Below are 19,985 nucleotides of genomic sequence, written 5' to 3'. Positions count from 1 at the left end.
TGGCCTTCACACGGTTACCGAAAATGGTCAGTCCGGAGAGCCCCTCGACGCCCTTGGTTTTGGGTTGTATTCAGCCCATAATCGGCGTGTTGGACCGTCGGGTGCTACTCTTGTGCGGGGTTGGTGGCGGTTCCGGCTTAAGGTGAGTTACCGCCGTCAATTTATTACGCCTTTTCAGTCGTTCTGTCTTAAATTTATTGCGCCTTTTCAACCTCCTCTTCTCACGGTTACTAGCTCCTATATTGATGACACTTAATTGTCGTCCCTCTGTCTCCCCAAATTGATTACTCCACACAATTTGATTAAATTTGGGTCTTATAGCATTTTTCTTTGGAGACATTACACAAACCTAACTTACAACATAGCCAATTAGAGTAAAATTAGAGAAGCAGGTAGTCTTGATTGTGTTTATAATTAGTCGATGGCCTGAACTTATATTTGTTGTATTTAGATTTAATTTTGTCTATATATTGGAGTTAATTGCGGGTCATTCGTTTTGTCCGTGTTTGAGAATTCTGGCATTGTGCTTCACCTTCAACCGATGGTGCAATCTGTTATTCGTAATGTAATCTATTCACTGTGATTTGGTAGTTTGATTTCTGTTGGTTTTATTTGAATTTTGGTATTCTACAAATGTGTTTTTGAGCTTTATTGTTGTATGGTACTCTGTATAGCAATTGAACCCAAATAGGTAGTCGGAAAGCAACGCAATACTCTGCTATCGACATGACAATTTCAGCAGGGGCCGACAAGGTGATTCAGGTGGGTTTCATCACGGTTATTCGTCGGCCACCGGACTCCAAAGGTATTAGTCCGTCTGTTCTCTTGCCCATATATCCATTTCAATTTAAAATCGTGCTTTTGCTGCGTATTGTAGAATTGATTCCGATGACAGACCATAATACTCCCTGAAGCTGAACTCCATGTGATGTTCGTCCTCTTTAATTCTTCGCTGTTTGTGTCGCCTATGGTGGTGCCAAGGTATTCACTTCCAACCACTTACTTCGCCTATGATTAAATGATTGTTGTTGCTTTGTCTTTGGCTGCAACATCAGTAAGTACTCAGTATCATGTAGATCAGGCCTCCCTTATGTCCATTTACGGTTGGTGATCGCAAGCGGCTTATTGATTTATGAAGAAGCTTAGAGTTACAGATGGTGAGAACCACAACATGAGGCCGGTTCTTGCAATCTTAGTTCGGGGGCAGCACTTGCTACACCATACCTGGACCAGCCCCTTTTAATTTTCACGGTCATATGTGGCGAGGCTTTATTTGGTTTGTTGTTAATCGTACTTACTGCTTATTTGTTTGGTGATATATTTTGCTATTGCTTTTAGTTCAACCATTCATATATTGGTTTGGAGTTTATGCTTATTTTTCCACCATTTTCCTCTGAAATCATGTGGCCATAGACCATAGTAATCAATCTTCAAAAAGAGTTGAGTTGTCAATATGACACGTATGTGATTTTAACTAGATATTATTTCAAATGTTTCAGTAATCATTTTCCGGTGGTTTGTTCAGTTCCGACTAATGTTATGATTTGCAGTTGAACTTTGTTTATCTCAATAACCTGGTATTTTGAAGTTACATATCACCATAATTCATATTGTTTCGCTGCACATGATGGTGGAGTAGATGTTTTGCTGATCTTGCATTGTCATATTCAATTTATCAATCAATCAATTCCGTACCAAACCTTACACATTTTGTTATTATTGGAGTTGAAGAGACTATAATTAAAGGATCCTTAAAGTAGGATGTACTCCTTCTGTCCCGGTCATTTGTCGTCCTTTTCCACTTTGGGATGTCTCGGTCATTTGTTGTCCTTTCTACTTTAAGAATGAATTTGATGAGTAATTTAATCATTCACACTCAATTTATTCCACTTGTCATTTAGTAATTGGCCCCCTCCCATTTCCTTGGTCTTTGTGCCAAAATCAAAGGACAACAAATGACCGGGACGGGGGAGTATTAATTATAATATATTTGTCACATCCGCCGTGACTGAAGGTATTCCCAGACCCACGCCCCCTCGACTTCTTCATGTATGAGATGCGTTTTAATTAATGTGTCAAATGTCATTAAATTAAGTGATTTTTTAAAAGTTGAATTTTTTAGCAAGCCCTTGCAGAATTATATAGCATACTAAGTTATGTTGTGTTCTTAATTGCAAATCAAAATCCCTTGTAAGAATAATTTTATTACACTGTAGGTTGCTTCTGGGATGTGTTGTATATGCTCTCTGTCAAAAGGTTTTTCTGGATTGGCTCCGTTGGGTGTTTATCGTCTTCATCCTGGTATAATTTATGTCTTGCATTAATATTTTATCAAATGTTTTAGTTATCCAAGATGATTTGCCTATTTGGAACAGAATTAGTTGAATTTTTTTGAAGCGGTTTAAAGTATGCATAGGTGAAAACAATCCCCTGATTTCGTGAACAAATTGAGATATCGAACAATATACATAATTAAACTCAAGTCCTAATCCCTTTCTACCCTGATGAATAAAAAATAGAGGATATAACCAAACTTACAATTGATATCAAAATCGCTTGTGAGAATAATTTTATTAACCCGCCAAGTCACCATCTTCAAAACCTCATCAACTATGTGAACTCATCAGGGTCAAACAACCCCCTGAAATCAGATATTCTTTCACATATTTGCTTTAAATTAAATTTGCATCCTTATTTGAGTATGTCACAAGGCTTCGTAAGATTGAGGATAATAACTAAATTTGTGGGATAAGGATTCTCGAAAGGTTGTGCTTTTAAAACAAGGATATTCAATATTAATTTACTAATTAATTTCATTTTTTATTATTAGGAAAGGAAGTGAAGTGGCGAACAACCAACAAGATGGATCATAACTCATTTACAAAGAGCACATTTGAACCAACAAATACCAATCCAGTAGAAAGCTCATGTACGAGTAATAAAGACAAACAATTTGAAACCCTGTAGACACATCCCATGGCGTCGTCAAACCCTTCGCCTAACATCACATTACCAAACATTTTATCTTTTGTAGAAACAACCCCACGGAAGAGACTTGCTAACAGTGATGAAGGGGACTGCAGTTATCGATGAAGAGGACGCGTAACCAAGCTTGTCACTTATCATTCTCATGACATAAGGACTCTATTAGGCTCAATATCCATCTTTAGACGTGACAATTTGGTAGGGAATCAATAAATATTCCGTCAATTTTTTTAGCTCATATATATCAATAAATATTAGGATCGAGATGGATATTGAGCATAATATAGTCCTTATGTCATGAGATAATAAATGACATGCTTGGTTACGCATCTAAGTAATCACTTAACGCCAAAAACTGAATTTAATTGACAAACAATACAGTTTAGGGGTACACTTAATGATAATGACAACAATTAGGGGTATCGTGTATGTTTTAAAAAGTATAGGGATATCATGCAGAAAATCGAAAAATTAAGCGGTACCATGTAGAATATCCCACTTAGAAAATAAACAAGAAAACAGAATTACGCTTTCACGAACAATAAAGCAAAAACAAAACAACAAAAACAGGTGAACCCGTGATTTTCACGGGTCACAAAACTAGTTAAATTTTATAAGTTTCATTTTCATTTCATTTTTTAGGAAATAATTTCTCTTTTGTTTTCATTTCAACATTTTCATTTCTACACTTACAGATTCCTTTTTTTTCTTTTTTTAGGGGGTAACCCTCCCTACCATCCGGTCATTTCTGACAAATTTTTTTTTTTATTTTTGCATTTTTGCACCTTTTGTATACTTTTGAGTCTCTTTTGCGTTAGTTAAGGCCATATGTGTATAAAATGTATGTTTTGCGTGATTTCCATGTAAATTTCGGCAGCATGACGGCGTAAACCGTTGTCTACCAAGCCTGTCCAAGAACTAACCTGCAGGTACAAGCAACACAACCCAGCAGCAAAGGCACGCAGGCCATCATATATACAAATGTGCAAGCAAACTGGGGGCTTGCGCCCCGAACCAAATCCAAAGTCCAAGCAAACTGGGGGCTTGCGCCCCAAACAGGTCCAAAAAACGTTCAAAATCAGATGTACAAGTCCACAAAACTATGCCAAACTACTGATGGACACCCTCCAACTCGGCAACCCTCGCCGTAAGAACAGCAATCTCGGCGTCCCGAAACTCGAGCTCCCTCGACAAGCGAGCCGTCTCCTCCCGAGACTGGGCCAACTCTCGCTCCAGGCTCGCGGTCACCCTGTAAACAACAAAATTGGCTCATGTCAATCAACTCAAACAAAACTGAAAATCAAAAATCAAAAGAAATCAAATGAGGTTCATACCTGACGACCTCGACCACCGACAAGTGCCTCGATGGCGGTAGCTCGTAGCCGGTTGGCCACCCTCCATAGTGCCACAAACCGAGATGGCGCGACCTGCATTTCAAAAGAATCCTCAGTAAAGTGAACAAGTTCAATCAAATGTGTTCTTACACGAAAGGTACATAAGGTGGAGGCTCACCCTCCGAATCAGATGCTGCCAGTCGTCTAAGCCAGCATCCGTCACAGCTACGTCAAAGTCACGCAACTCGGAGATCATCGTCCTCCCGGTCGCGTCAGTGTACTCAAGAGTCTCGGGGTACACTGGGGGCTCGACGCCCGCCGCCTCGACCTCCTGCAAAGACAAATAAGCTCTCATTAATTGATGATCTTTCATCGTAACTCTCGAAATCAAGTCAAGGAAAGTAAAGGATGCTCACCACTACTGGCCAGTACGCCAACCTCCCGTAAAGGAACGCCGAGTAGTCCTCGCCAGGCAGAAGAAGGTCGTCGCCACTGGCACCAGCCAGGTCCGCCTCCCTCTCAGCCTCAGTAGGCTCCCTGAACATCGTCCTCGGAGGGTCAATGGGAACCGTCAACGCGCCCCGAGAGCATTGACGAGCCAAACGCTCGCCCAGATACCACACAGGACCCATCGACGTCCACAACAACAGCCGACTCGGACTCCTAGGTCGAAGGACCTCAGCGACGAAAGGAGGCGCTCCAGCGTACTCCGCCCAAGGTCTGGGCACCCACTGCGACAATATAAGGCAAAGATCATTCCTATGGTCAAGTGAAAGCAGAGTACAAGAGATATAAATACAAGTGGGATACTCACGCTGCTGAGCTGAAGGGCGTTCACATCCCGCCGATAGACATTGTGAGAAGAGCGCTTGCTCTTCGTCCGACACATCACCCAATCCCTCACCACGGGATAGGCCTTCTCCAGCGGCTCTGTCCTCTTCGGCGCGAGACTCGGGAAATAAGAGTACACCCATGCCTATAAACAGAATAATCAATAACGATCTTTCGTGATTCGACAAAGAAAAGAATTTATTTCGGTCTAAGGGAAGGTTCATACCTCCAATAGTAGCCCAGGTCCTACAGCGCCAGGAGAAGTCCCCTTCTCCATCAACTCCGGACGAACCATGGCCCTCATGAAGCGGATGAGGACCGCAAAACCAGCTGTGACCCAGTCCCAACGTCCTAGGGAACTCAGGTCAGCAAGAAAGGGAAGAAGCTTCGTCGATAGCCTCTCGCCCTTGTCTCCGAGGTAAATCGAAGACAAGAACCACCAAAGCCACAGACGAGCTCTCTCCGCTCATCTCAGTACAAGGAGGAGGAGCAGTCTCCCTCCCATCAATCGTCACCAGCTCCGGGGTCTTCCCCGCAAAGTAATCTCGGACGTAGGTACTGGGTACCAAGCCCGGCACTGCAACAGCCCTCGGCGACAGGTTCCAGCCGATCAACCTCCTCGCCTCGGCCGAATCCGCTCTCATGGCAGTCTCCGGCCACACCATCTCCTCGGTCCCGCACGGCAGACCCGAAATCATGCCGTAGTCCTCCAGAGTGACTCCCACCTCACCAAAAGGTAAGTGAAATGTGGAAGTCGTATCCCAGAACCGATCCAAGAAAGCACGGACCAGGCTAAGGTTAGCCCGCAGCTTCCTCTTCACGATATCCCTCCAAACCTGAACCAGAGGACCAAACGCTCCGCGCTCGATCATGGCCCTCTCCTCCGCCGACAGCCGCTCGTAGTGCTCCATCGCTGTCGTGTAACCCGAGAACGACATGATGTTCCCGGCCTCCTATTATGATTTGAAGCAAAGCTATCTTTAGTTTTGACTGGAATTTGCAAGAAGTTTGGACAAAAAGAATGAAAGAGAATAGGTGATGAGTAGTGAATTCTTATTTACCAAGCTCTTCACCGTCCTGTAGGATAGGTGACCCTCTGCAGCACACACGAGGTGCCTACTCTCCCAAGTCTCAGCCCACGCGGGAGCTCCCCTCAGCTGACGACCTCCTCGCCTGACGTTGGCCCGTCTCGGGGCCTCCTCCTCCTCCGCTTCCTCGTGTGCCTCGTCTCCAGTGGCCATCACCGCGTCGGTGAAAGCCTGCTCCAAAGCCTCCTCAACCACACTGGCGTCTACCTCCATGGGAGTCCTCCCGGAAGTGGAAGCCCCTTCACCTGCAACATTGAAGTAAATTTAGGCCGCGTCACATGACGGCGAGCCTTTGTTAAGAAGTTTTCGAGCCTCCGGAGCCCTGAAAACTGTCCTTTCTGGCCATCTTTGGTCATATTCCCGCCAACCCGATCACTCATGTGATAAATTGGGTCAAGTCAAGTCCAAGTCAAAGCCTGGTCCCGGGTTTGAGTCGAAAATTCGGCAGCATTTCGTTATAACGGCGATTATGCCCTAGAAAGGTGCCCTGAAAAGTTGTCACAAACCAAAATTTCGAGATGACAGGAAGTTTAACCATCATCCAAGGATTCCAAATATCAAATTTCATCGCCAATGGACAATCCTAAGGCTATTTTCGAAGCGATTTACGGTTCAGCTGTGAAACCGTCTCAAAATTCGCTCAAGGGCTCAAAACTCGACGGAAATTCAAAGTAAATACATGGTTATGTTCCTAACATTGCCTACTATCCATTTATAGCATCAATTTGGCAAAACAAATCCATTTGGGGGAAAAGCCCCAAATTTTCGATCAAAAGGGTCGAAAACCCTAGTTATTGCGGCTCGAAATTCGACAAATGTAGATGATTAATGCAAGATTAAGACACATACCTCGGTTAGTCATATTTAAAGCAAGATTTTGAATCCAACCTTGACGGAAATGGTGAAGATTTGAGAGAGAAATTGAAGGAAATGAGTTTCGAAATAATGAAACATAAACCTCCTGATTTCGCGTTTTTACGCGGAAATTGCCAAATTGGGGAAAAGACGCAGCAGGCGCTGCGCCTCTTCCAAGAGACGCAGCTCTTGCTGCGCCTCTTCCTTTTGTTCCCTCCATACGAATTTTCAAAAGTTCGTTATGAGTTCGTTATTTGCGGGCCCATCTTTGGTGCGCCTCTTCTTCAATGCTATTATATCCTTTTGGTCCGTTTCGACGATTTTCTTTCGTTTCGGTCCGCATTTTATCCAAATAAGCGACAGATTTTTTGCAAGATCTTGTCCAAACCCATTTTATCCCGCGCAGCAGTATTTTGCAGTATTGCCCAATTTGTTTTGCCCAGCGCAGTAGTATTTTGCAGTACTGCTCACGCAAGACTTCTCCTCCGACGATCAAGATGTTCCTAGTCGTCAATATATTCCCCAACAAGAGTTCGCTTGAGACCAACGCAAGCAGATTCAACCTCAAGTTTTCTTGCCTGAGTTCGTTTGAGACCGACGCAAGCGGATTCCCCCAGCAGTTTCTACCGACGTCCTGCTGCTTTCAATATTTCTTGTTTCCCTGCGGAGTTCGACAGGGTGTCATTCTCCGGAAGTTCCCATACTCAAACCTTAGTTACCTTTAGGTCGAAACTCATATTTGGCCTCCTTCCCGTCAATGCTTTCCTTTAGGGTCCCACACCCTAGCACAATCCTTATAACTTTTAGGTCTTACCCTTAGCTCCCAAGCTCAAACCTTAGCTCCTATGCACCTCCGAAAGCATCTCGAGAAGAAGTCTCAGGTATGGTCTCTTCTTATGGCTGACGAGCCTCCTTACGTAGTCTAATGGACTTTAAACGACCCTCCCCGATAGTTGACAGACTCTAAAATATTCCCGACAACAGGTCCTTGGCTCAGACCCCTTGAGCCGCCTCGCGTCGCCATAGTCGTCAGGTTGTAATCGTCGATTGACCTGATGGCTATACTTTCACTTTCGCCTTGTCCAAGCCTCAGTCAAAGTGGGGGCTCTGTAGACACCTCGTTTCTGCACCTCCCGCAAACCACCCGGTGATGATTGGGTCGCATGTTTGATTCGCGGAACGATTTGTGACAGTTCGTAAGATTATTGTCAAGTGTTTGCTCAAATATTAATGTCAACCTCTTAGTTGTCATCTACGTCCTGATACGGTCGTTTTGGCAGTAATTAGAGTATATTCGGAGTCCGGGTCAAAAACCGTCTCCATTTTCTCGATAATCGTTAAATCCCGAGTCAGAATGTTCTGGAATGTTCCGGATATTTCTATTCCATATTTCACAAATTTTATCTTTTGGCAAATAATATCCCGTAATATTCAAAAGATAACCGAATTATTTCCGTCCTACCATAACTCAAACACGGAAATCTTTCTTCAGCAGGAGGAAACCTCCTGGGAACAGACGCAGCAGTCTTTGCGCGCTCTTCCAAAGGACGCAGTGGCTGCTGCGCCTCTTCCCAGGCCCTTCTTTGCATGATTTACGTATCTTTTTTATATCTTTCCGAGATTCACTTCCAAAGGGTCTCCGAAACCCTATTCCTTCACGTGATTAGTATAAAAAGGAGCCTTCGCTCCTCATATTTCTGACGTGAGTGTCCGCCCTTCTCTTCTCCCTTTGCATTCTAGACTTCGTTCTTACTAATTGGCGCCTACGTGCTTGGACTTCCGACCACGTAAGCTCGGATCTTTCCGGGTACCAGCCTCTCCGTTGCATGACCGACCAATTTGACCAACTACACTCAATCAATTTAATTAATTAATCGTTTTCCTCTTACGAGGGCACTCTTTCCTTGCATACGCGTCGAGCATTCACTAGTTGATTTTCTTAGTCCTTCTCGTTCCGTCAACATGTAAGTCTGAGGGTGTATATTCTCTTTTATTTATTGTATTTTATTTATCGTATCATCATTGTAAGATTTATGTCGAAAACACAATTAAAATCGATTTCTAAAACCGTGCTTTAAAACCTGTTTTTGCGGATTTCCAGTAGATAGACGTCGAGAAAAGACGCAGCAACTGTTGCGCCTCTTCGAAGGAGCGCAGTTCCTGCTGCGCCTCTTCGTGAGGCTGCCGCAGTTCCTGCTTCTTTTCTTCTTCTTCGTCCTCTGTAATTCTTTTTTCGTTTATATTTGCTTTCAATTGTTTTCCGTTGATTCGTTCACATCATCATTAATAATTTCATATGTATATTATTCATTCATCATTAACATGTTTAATCCATCATTGTTCCGACTTAAATCCTAAATAATCAATATTTACGGGTTTTCGTCTTTAATATTCAAACCCGGATTTTAGAAGTTCAATCTGTTCATATTGGGTTTCTGGGATTCGTCATTGATATATTTGCATCCATATTCGTCATCATTCATCATGTTTAGTCTAATTAATTGTTTAGTTTGTTTCATTCACCGATGTCACTAATTAATCATTCATTAACATCGTCCCTTCACATAATTTATCCGTTTAATTCCGTCTTATCCATGTTTACTGTTTTATGACCCATTCACATGTAATTAATACATTAAATCACTTTCATCTGAGTCCAATTATCAAATCAATCCTTAAAATTACCAATCGACATTAACGATTTGCAGTTCCGGCTTCACAGCCAGAACTCACCCTTGGAACAGACGCGAAGAATCGCTGCGCCTCTTCCAGGGCGCGATTTCTGCTGCTTTGTTCCAGATGAGTTCTGCCCAACCCCGTTTACGCGCTTGACCTAGTTATTTAGTTTACGTATTAATCTACTATTAATCGTATTATCGCCCTAATTTATGTTCGTTAATTTCTTAATTTTTATTCTTTTATTCTTTTTCTCAAATCATCCGTTTTAAAGGTATTTTCGACATAAATCGCCTAGTCCCTTGTAATTAATGTAATTTTATTGTAATTTATAGTTATTGTATTTCTTTTATTCATTCGTATGTGTTTTCACATGTAATTGAATTTAAATTCTACTTTGACCCAATTGTATGCTAAATTACGTGTCAACCGACTTAGCCTAATTCTCACATGCTAGGATTAAAACTTGGATGTTGCATTGCATGCATATAGCCGACGATATATCAAGTACGAATAAACTCCCTAATCATTAGTAGAGGCCGCTATCGAGGCGGGCGGGATTAGGTGTTCGATCAAAAGAGCTTCCTAATACGTACCCTCACCCCTTACTCCAGATCTCCGTGAGCACCCGTGTTCATTGGCATCCACGAGAGTCATTCTAGACATAGAATGCTAAGGGTAACGATTGCTTAGTGTTCATGTCACTACTTTGTGTCTTGACATGACACGAGGTATTCGAACGGTTCCAATTTCCCATAAAAATTGGTGGCGACTCCTTACAAAATGCAAACGCTTGTCCCTCGTTTCTCACCAAGCGCCCCCGTGGGCGGCCCGCTGTCCACAGTATCTCATTAAGTGCTAAATCTATAAATACTATTAAAAGGTTAGCCTAAAAATGCCACATAGACGCGCCACAATCAATAAAATCCATACAATAAAATCAATAAAATCCATAGATTCTCTCTAGGGTTTCCTATGAGGGTTCCTACTGGACGGCGTTTCTGAGTTTTCATTATTTTCGAGGCTTCTCCCTCACTTTTGTGTAGGGTTTTCGCTTCTTTTTCTATTTTAAATCTCTCTTTTCGATATCTCTGGTAGTTTTCGTGTGATTGGCAGTTATGGAGAATAGGGCACAAAAAAACAAGGCTATCGTTTGTGATAATGAATATGTTTGGGATGTGGGTGAACAACGAGGGCAGGAGAAGGAGATATTTATTCTTATTGGGCGAATTTGGACAACGAAGGCAATCAATGTCAAAGCCGCCATCGACACAATGATACGACTATGGCAAACGAAAGGTACGATTGTTGCTAATGTTCTCGATGCAAAAGATAGAGTTTTTATATTCAAATTTGAAAATGAGAAGGATAGAACCAAGATTATTGATGGACAACCATGGCATTTCGATAAGTTTATCTGGTGCTTTAATGAACCAAATGGGGAAGGGAAGCTAACTGAAACACCGCTATACCATATTCCTTTGTGGACAAAGGTGTATGACCTTCCTATAAAGGGCAGAACCAATGAGGCGAATCTTCGATTTTTAGGTCAGCAATTAGGGCAATATATGTGCAGTGAGGAATCGTCCTTATCTGAAATCGATAGAGCGGTTAGACTGAGGATAGTTCATGATGTCCGGAAACCTCTTAAGAAGTATGTAGGGGTACGAATGGCAAAGGGCAACATGGTGGAGTTCAAGGTTAAATATGAGCGACTACCCATCTTCTATTATGGGTGTGGGCAATTAGGGCATGGAGAAAAGGACTGCGACGAAGGACCGTATGAGGATGGAGAATTGCAATTTGGTGAGGATCTTAGAGCTTCGCCATGGAAGCCTATCAAGACAGTGGCAGAAACTTCAAAGGGGAAAGGTAGATCGTTGGGCAAGGAGATGGATAATGAATATCAAAGGAGGGAAGAGGAGGCAGTACAAATTCTCATTGATAAACTTCAACAAATTGTTGTGAAGGGGAAGGAAAGGGGTAGGGCTGCGAATCCAAGGGAGGATGCTGGGGGGAGAGAGCAGCTGGAGGTACATGGAGATAATAGGCCGGCTATGTGAGGGGATTGTGGGATTGAGGGGCAGGGATATGAGGTAACACAAAATCAGGAAAGGGGAGAGGACCGTGGAGTGGTGGATATGGAGGCAGATGGGGGAGGAGAACGAGGGTCTATAGCTGAAAGGGGTGGGCATGAGACTACGGGGTCGGAGAAGCGTGGAGGATCATGGGTTCGAATAGGGCAAGAGCAGGACAAGGGGGAGAAGGGGGACATTACAAGCAAGCTGGGCAAAAGAGAACGTGTGGAGGGGGAGAAGGGAGGAGTTGGGAGTGGTAAGAAGTTAAAATCAATCATGGGTGTCAGTTCACCTGAGGCGGAGGCTGAGACGACTCAGCCCCGCCGGGCATCATGAGTCTTTTGAGCCTAAACTGCCGGGGCCTGGGCAACCCCGATGCAGTAGGCGGGTTACGAAACCTCCTAAGGAGGGAAGCCCCTGCTATAGTCTTTCTTTGCGAGACGAGACTTAACAGTAAGGAGTTTGGGAGAGTTAGGGCGTGCTTAGATGATTATGAGGGGCTTGAGGTGGACAGTGCGGGAAGGTCGGGGGGTCTTGCTTTTATGTGGAAAAGAGAGATAGGGTGTACTTTGAGGTCTGCATCGATGCATCATATCGATGTGGAGGTTAGCTGGAATAGTAAGGTGTGGAGAGTAACCGGTTTTTATGGGTGGCCGGTTGTGAGTGATAGGCATTTATCGTGGCAATTACTGAGAATGCTGAAGGAGGAGTATGATGGACCGTGGGTTTGCGTGGGGGACATCAACGAGGTTTTGTATGCGACGGAGATGAAGGGTGGCGCCCGAGCACAATGGCAAATGAATAATTTTCGGGAAGCGGTAAATGATTGTGGGCTGCGAGATGTGGTGTTTGAAGGTTATGAGTTTACTTTTGATAATGGGCAAGCTAACGAGGCAATGTAGACTTGATAGGGCTATGGGAAATGAGGGGTGGTTTGAGTTGTTTCCCTATGCAAGGGTGGAACACTTGGTTAGGGAATGGTCAGACCGAATGGTCAGACCATTCCCCTATCAAATTATTGTTGGAAAGAAGAAGGGGCCGGAGGGATGGGAAGAAGTTGTTTCGTTTTGAGCAGGTATGGATTGGTGAAGAGGAGTGCGAGGATACCATTCGACTGGCGTGGGGAAGGGGTGAGGGTGAGATTATGGATAGGCTGAAACGGTGTGGGGAGGAGCTGCTTGCTTGGAAAGGTGTGAGTATTGGCAAGGTGATGCGTGATATTCAGAAGAAGAGACGTAGGCTTGGCATTCTCAATGAGGGTGCAAGGACACCGGCTTTGTTGAAATAAAGAAATGGGCTCGTTAAAGAGATTTCGAATTTACTTAAGCAAGAAGAAGTGTTCTAGAGGCAGCGATCGAGAGCTATTTGGCTACAGGAAGGGGACAAAAATACAAAATATTTCCACCGGAAAGCGACACAACGCAAGCAAAAGAATACTATTCTGAAATTGATTGACGATGGAGGTGTTTGTCGCATGGGAACCGAGAATATTTAAGCGGTGGCGTGTGATTATCTTGAAAAATTATTCCAAAGCGAAGAGCCAAGTAATTTTGAGGAGGTCCTTGAAGGGGTGGCTGGGAGATTTACGGAAAACATGAATAATATCCTATGTGCTGACTATACCGAGGAGGAAGTAATCCGAGCATTGGAACAGATGCATCCGGATAAGGCGTCGGGTCCAGACGGAATGAATGGCTTATTTTATCAAACATATTGGCACATTGTTGGACCGGCTGTGCTTAAGACGGTGCTCGGAATTTTAAGAGGTGGTCAGTTCCCGCCAGGTATGAATAAAACTTTTATTGTGCTTATCCCTAAGGTGAAGAGCCCTGATAAGATGAGTGAGTTCCGTCCTATTAGCCTTTGCAATGTTGTGTATAAGCTTGTGTCGAAAGTCCTCGCTAATAGATTGAAAATTTTTCTTGGGGAAATAGTTTCTGAGAATCAAAGTGCATTTACCCCGGGGAGATTAATTACGGATAATATTCTCATAGCTTTTGAAATATTCCATCATAACACACGCAGGGGTGAGGGACATATGGCTCTTAAACTTGACATGGCCAAAGCTTATGACAGAGTGGAATGGGGCTTTCTAGAGCGAGTTTTGCAGAGGATGGGTTTTGATGATCGATGGATTGATAGAGTGATGATGTGTATTCAGACGGTCTCCTTTGCTGTGCTTGTTAATGGTAAACCTACGAGGGAATTTCGACCGCGAAGAGGTCTACGTCAAGGGGACCCGTTATCACCATACCTTTTCATTTTGTGTGCCGAGGTGCTTTCGAGTTTAATGAGAAGGGCAGTTGAAAACGGGTCTATACACGGCATTAAAATCTCGAATGAAGCACCAATGATCTCTCACCTTTTATTCGCTGACGACAGCTTATTCTTTTGCAAAGCCAATCTGGATGAAGTGCGGACAGTGAAGGGTATATTGACGGCGTATGAGATGGCGTCGGGACAACAGGTGAATTTTGATAAAAACGACGGCGTCATTTAGCCGAGGGACGGGAATGTTGAGGAAGGAACAGGTGGCGCAGGAGTTGGGTGTGTGTGTGCTCGATAATCCGGGTAAGTACTTGGGATTACCCACGGTACTAAGCCACTCTAAACAGGCCCTTACGAGTCTACTACGAGATAAACTTAGCAAGAAACTGCAGGGGTGGCGATGGATGTTACTTTCGAAGGACGGTAGAGAAGTCTTGATAAAGGCAGTTGCCCAATCAATCTCTACCTATGCTATGAGTGTCTTCAAACTCCCGAGTGATTTTTGCGAGGAATTGTGATCGTTGGTCTCAAGGTTTTGGTGGGGCTCGGAAAATGGGAAGCGCAAGATTCCATGGATCGCTTGGCAAAAGCTATGTAGGTCGAAGCATCTTGGTGGGTTGGGATTTAGAGATTTCCATAAATTTAACATGGCTATGCTCGGAAAACAAGCTTGGAGGCTTTTGACGGAGACTGGCTCACTACTTGCGCGGCTGCTAAGGGCGAAGTACTATCGAGGAAAGTCGTTCATGAAGGCGGGTTTAGGATATAATCCGAGCTACACTTGGAAAGGAATATGGGAAGCCAAAGAGGTGTTGAAGAAGGGTGCCTTGCGACGAATAGGAAATGGGATGAGTACTAAAATATGGGGTGATCCTTGGATTCGAAGCTCAAACTCAGGCTATGTACTATCGACTAGGGTGAATGGGGTTGAGGAGTTGATGGTCTCTGATCTTATTGCAGCTGATGGGAAATCGTGGAATATACATACGGTACGCTCACTTTTCTTGCCCTTTGAACAAGACGAGATCCTTAACATGAAATTGTGTGGAGGACATAAGGAGGATATTTGGTGTTGGAGAATGGAAAAAGACGGTATTTATACTGTTAGGTCCGCATATCGAGCCCTTATGGAGGATGATAGCATTGAACAAGGTCCGTCTGACTATACTCGGGGTAAGTTGTTATGGAAGGGGATTTGGAGTGCGAATGTGCTCCCTCGAGTTAAAGTTTTCTTTTGGCAACTATGCAACGAAGCGATTCCCACAAAAGAAAATGTTGCAAAACGAATTCAAGGCTTTAACGCCATCTGTCCGGTCTGTTTGGCTGAGGTGGAGACTTGTCTCCATCTCATTAAGGGTTGTGGTTGGGTGGGAGGGTTTTGGGACGGGTTGGGTTTGGAGCCAAAGAAGGAAGTTGGGCATGAGAGGGTGAGGGAGTGGGTGGAGGATTTGTGGAGGGAGATGGGGGCAGAGGAGCGAGGGAAGCTTATGACGGGATGTTGGGCGATATGGGAAGCTAGGAATAATTGGGTGTTTGAGCAAAGGGCGATGAACTTGGATAACACGAGGAGAAGGGTGGAGGAGCTATTAATGGAGATGGAGATAGGGAATGCAAGGAGGAGTGTTGGGACTGTAGGTGCTGGTAGGAAAGGCTGCAATCAGGAGAGTGGGAGTGGTAGTATAGCAAGAAGGGAGCGGGGTGATGACAGGTTGGAGGAGGAATGGGTACGTATCATGTGTGATGCAGGGGTAAAGTAGGGATGGGGAGTGGGTTTGGGCATGGTATGCTGGGACCATGAGAAGGTAGTATAATGGGCGGTGATGGAAAGGAGACGAGGAATGGCGGAGGCAGACGAGGTAGAAGCAGAAGCAATTTTTGAAGGCGTGAAGGAAGCAGCTAGGCGAGAAGCAAGGCGAGTTGTAGTGGAAAGTGACTGCAAATCCGTCATCGATATCTTGAAGGACGGAATGAAGGGACGGAGTTTTCTATACTTGCTTATTGACGAGATACGACATATGTGTGGCAACTTTGATTCTGTCATTTGGCGTTATGTAAACCGTAAGGATACTAGAGTAGCTCATGATTTAGCTCACTTGTCGGATTTTGTAATCGGTAGGAAAGTGTGGGAAGGTCGACTTCCGTGTAGCTCTGAGTTTTCATATATGCAAATTTAATCCCTCTATGGGGTTTTCAAAAAAAATAAAAATGCCACATAGACAATGCCACATTGGATGAAAAAAAGCCACGTATACAATAACATGTGACTTGGCAAACTAATATGACGTGGATTATCTAATTTATTATTATATTGCATTAATTTAGTTCACTTATTTACTTTAAAAATCCATCCATATTCCATTAGATTTAAATTTAATTAACTCAAAAAAAAATTACAATAAAAAAATACGCATTAACTATAAGTTAATAATTTCAAGATATTTCATATGGAGTACTATTATATGTATTCGAAATATAAAAAAAATTGAATACATAAGAAATTAAGAACGAAGAAGAATAAATGAAGTTGAAAACAAAAAAAATTGTATTGTCACTAATTCACTACTTTTTTTTAAAGGCATTAACTCACTATTATTGTTACTATAACTTTGTTGTATATAGAAGATGTTTTACAGAATTAATTAATCGACAAATAAGTATTAACGATCATATAAAATATTTTCTTAGGAAAATGTAAAATATATGAAAACGAAAATATTTATTTAATTTAAGTAATTTACAAACAAATTCTGTAAATACTTGTGAAATTAAACACTAATAATAGAATTTTAAAAGGGTAGAAATACCATATTTAGTTCATGAAATTATTTCACGTAAAGGATAAGGTTTTGGAAAATATAAAATATATGGAAAAGAAAATATTTATTTAATTTAAGTAATTTACAAACAAATTCTGTAAATACTTAAGCAAATCTATGCAATGTAGTTAAAAGGCTAGATTAAAGCATTTAATTTAATTTCACATGGCATTAGCATTTAATATTTTATACCCCACTAATTTCCATTAATTTTTATTGACTGTTTAATTATTATTTATTAATTATTATTAGATTATTGGTTATTTGATATGATTCTTTAAAAAAAAAATGAATGATTACTAAAAGTCCTTACAAAAAAGTCATTACATATTGTGTAACATACAAATAAAGAAAATCAAAAGATATCATTAATATTCTTAAACTAAATGTATATATTAAAGATTTGATGAGCTAAAAAAACCAAAAAAAGATGTAATTTACCAAAATTCACATAAAAGTTTCATAATTTACAATTATATTTCACATTTTAATTGAAATTTTTGGAAGAGAACATAGATGTTAGTGAATTGGTTAAATTTTTTCATATTAATACAACTCATCAAATTAAAGTATATATTTATTTATTTCTTTAAAATCTATATAATAAATAGTATAAAAAGGCTAACATTGAGTACACTTTTAAATGACATTTGATATAACCACATGATTTCAAGAAGCCATATTACAAGTCTCATCATTATTGTCTTTTATGTCCCCTAATATTTATTCTTACAATTACAATATTAAAAAAAAATTAAAGAAGACAACAAACTTTTTATCTTCTTCCACTTCAATACTTTATTCAATTCACTACAAGCATTTAACCATACTTTTCATATTCTTTCTCCATAACTCATTTCTCAAGTTTCTTTATAATGATTCATATTTTTAGTTTACCTTAAATCTTTTGATGATATTATAACTTCTTAATTACTACTTTTTTTTTAGATGATAATGCTATTCCATGAGCACAACAATAGACATGCATTTTTATTATAATTTTTTATCAGCCTACAGCTCATTCGTTTTTCTCATGTTCTCTTTTCCATTATAAGATTTTACTATATTGGTCAAACTTATTTGATAATATTTTAAATATACTCGGTATATCTTATGCAATTTTGTATTTCGTTTACAATTGATTTTGGCATAATACTAATTTGTACAATTGATTGAATTTCCAGGAGCATGACATGCCTGGAGATCAATACGTGCAAATGACAATCGACAAGTATGTGGATATTTTAAGAGGTAGCATAGTATTTCTCATTTTTTTTCTTGGAATTTCTTTTTTTGGGAGATTTTTCTATTTTAATTATTAATACAAAACTCATTTGATAATATTTTACATATACTCGGTATATCTTATGCAATTTTGTATTTTGTGTACAAATAATTTTGGCATAATACTAATTTGTACAATTGATTGAATTTTGAGGAGCATGACATACTTGGAGATCAATACGTGCAAATGACAATCGACAAGTATGTGGATTTTTTAAGAGGTAGCAGGATGTTTCTCATTTTTTTCTTGGAATTTCTGTTTTTTTGGGAGATTTTCCTAATTTAATTATTAATACATGACAATCGGTGACTCGGTGAGTACAGAACACAATTTAAGAATTATCAATTTTTTTTCGGAAAATTCACGTGGTACCCTCGAACTTTGTCATTTTGCACGTGGTATCCAACTTTTTAAGTTTGTGTACATGATACCCTCCATTTTTCATTTTCATGCACAACATGTCCTTTTTGTCGCTATAAAAAAACTCAATTGCGCATAATTCATAGACCGAAATTCAGAATTGGCCAATTTTTTTCCTAAAATGATTATCTCGTCATAATTTATGATTTGAGGAAAAAAAAAATTATCAACTGACATTTTATAGGGTTTTTTGTTAACGTAAATATCAAATCAACCATAGCTTCGATCTTAAATTTTCGAATGACCATTTTTCTTTTATCAATTTATATATCTCGAAGAGGTAATGAGTTTGAAAAAAAATTAGTCAATTCCGATTCCTAGTCTATGATTTATGCTCAATTGAAAATCTTAAGAACGATAAAAAGGGCACGTTGTGCTTGAAAATCAAATCTCAAGGATATTTTGTGCAAAAACTTAAAAAGTTGGATACCACGTGCAAAATGACAAAGTTCGAGGGTACCACATAAATTTTTCGATTTTTTTTTATTTTAGATATTAGTTCAATATCAGTTAACATGATATTTGATGTTGGAGGATGTGTTCATATGGATGATCAAATCTGAAACTCGTGAATGGAGTAATCACCATATTGAGAATGTATTTTTATGTCGCTGACATTTTAATTGATATTAGTCTATCTATTTTTGTTCCAATAATTATGCTAAGGTTTTAGCCTATTAGTTATTCTTGGCCTTTTAGTTGTAGTGATAGTATCGACACAACATCGACGGATAATCTTACAAGAGAAAAAAAAACCATCAAATGATAATTAAATTTGAAATGGAGAGACACGTATTCAATGTATTCAATTACTATATTAGTCTTACTTCATTCATTTTGTTAGGCTATTTTTCTTTTACCTATTGAAGGAGAAAAACTTGATCGCCTTTGGTAAATTGGCGGTTAAGAAGATCTTCAATATCCGGAGCACCAATATCTTGAAGTTACATAATACATAACCCATGTATAAGTATTAATCATTGATTTCTATATAAACAACTTATGTCTATATACATGTAATTAGACTATTTAATTTGAGTATGATGAATTGAGAATGCAAATCATTACTGAATTTACGAGTTAGCATAAATTATGAATCATTAGAGCAATGAGCAACGTCATTCGTTCAACATATACATTCAAAAAAAACTCTCTACTAAATGCCTAAATCCCATTAATTTACTAGGTTGTTAATAGAGGAGAAGAAGAGTTATTCATGATTAGATTTTTTTTGTATCTTTTACAAAGACCCACATTTTAACGATAAATACAATGCCTCTATTCCCCACTAATCTAATATTATTATTGTTTATATTACCGTGTTATTATGTTCAATCTCATAATTTCCA

The 19,985-nt window shown here is 40.6% G+C and overlaps 1 protein-coding gene across 1 annotated transcript; it reads left to right on the top strand.

Annotated features, from left to right (window-relative positions):
* Positions 1-12,179: 12,179 nt before the first annotated feature.
* LOC141637717 (uncharacterized) lies at positions 12,180-12,749 on the top strand. Its single transcript, XM_074447165.1, has one exon. It carries the CDS (start codon positions 12,180-12,182, stop codon positions 12,747-12,749), a length of 570 nt encoding a protein of 189 aa, XP_074303266.1.
* The last annotated feature ends 7,236 nt before the right edge of the window (positions 12,750-19,985 follow it).

The sequence above is a fragment of the Silene latifolia genome, chromosome 2 (assembly GCF_048544455.1).
Source record: "Silene latifolia isolate original U9 population chromosome 2, ASM4854445v1, whole genome shotgun sequence".
NCBI classification, from domain to species: Eukaryota; Viridiplantae; Streptophyta; class Magnoliopsida; order Caryophyllales; family Caryophyllaceae; genus Silene; species Silene latifolia.
Note: the sequence above shows the minus strand (reverse complement) of the source record. Positions and strands in the feature narration are given on the sequence as shown.

What these genes read in the sequence shown, in the direction of transcription:
- LOC141637717 (XM_074447165.1), top strand. Translation starts at nt 12,180, where the DNA reads ATGAGTCTTTTGAGCCTAAACTGCCGGGGCCTGGGCAACCCCGATGCA.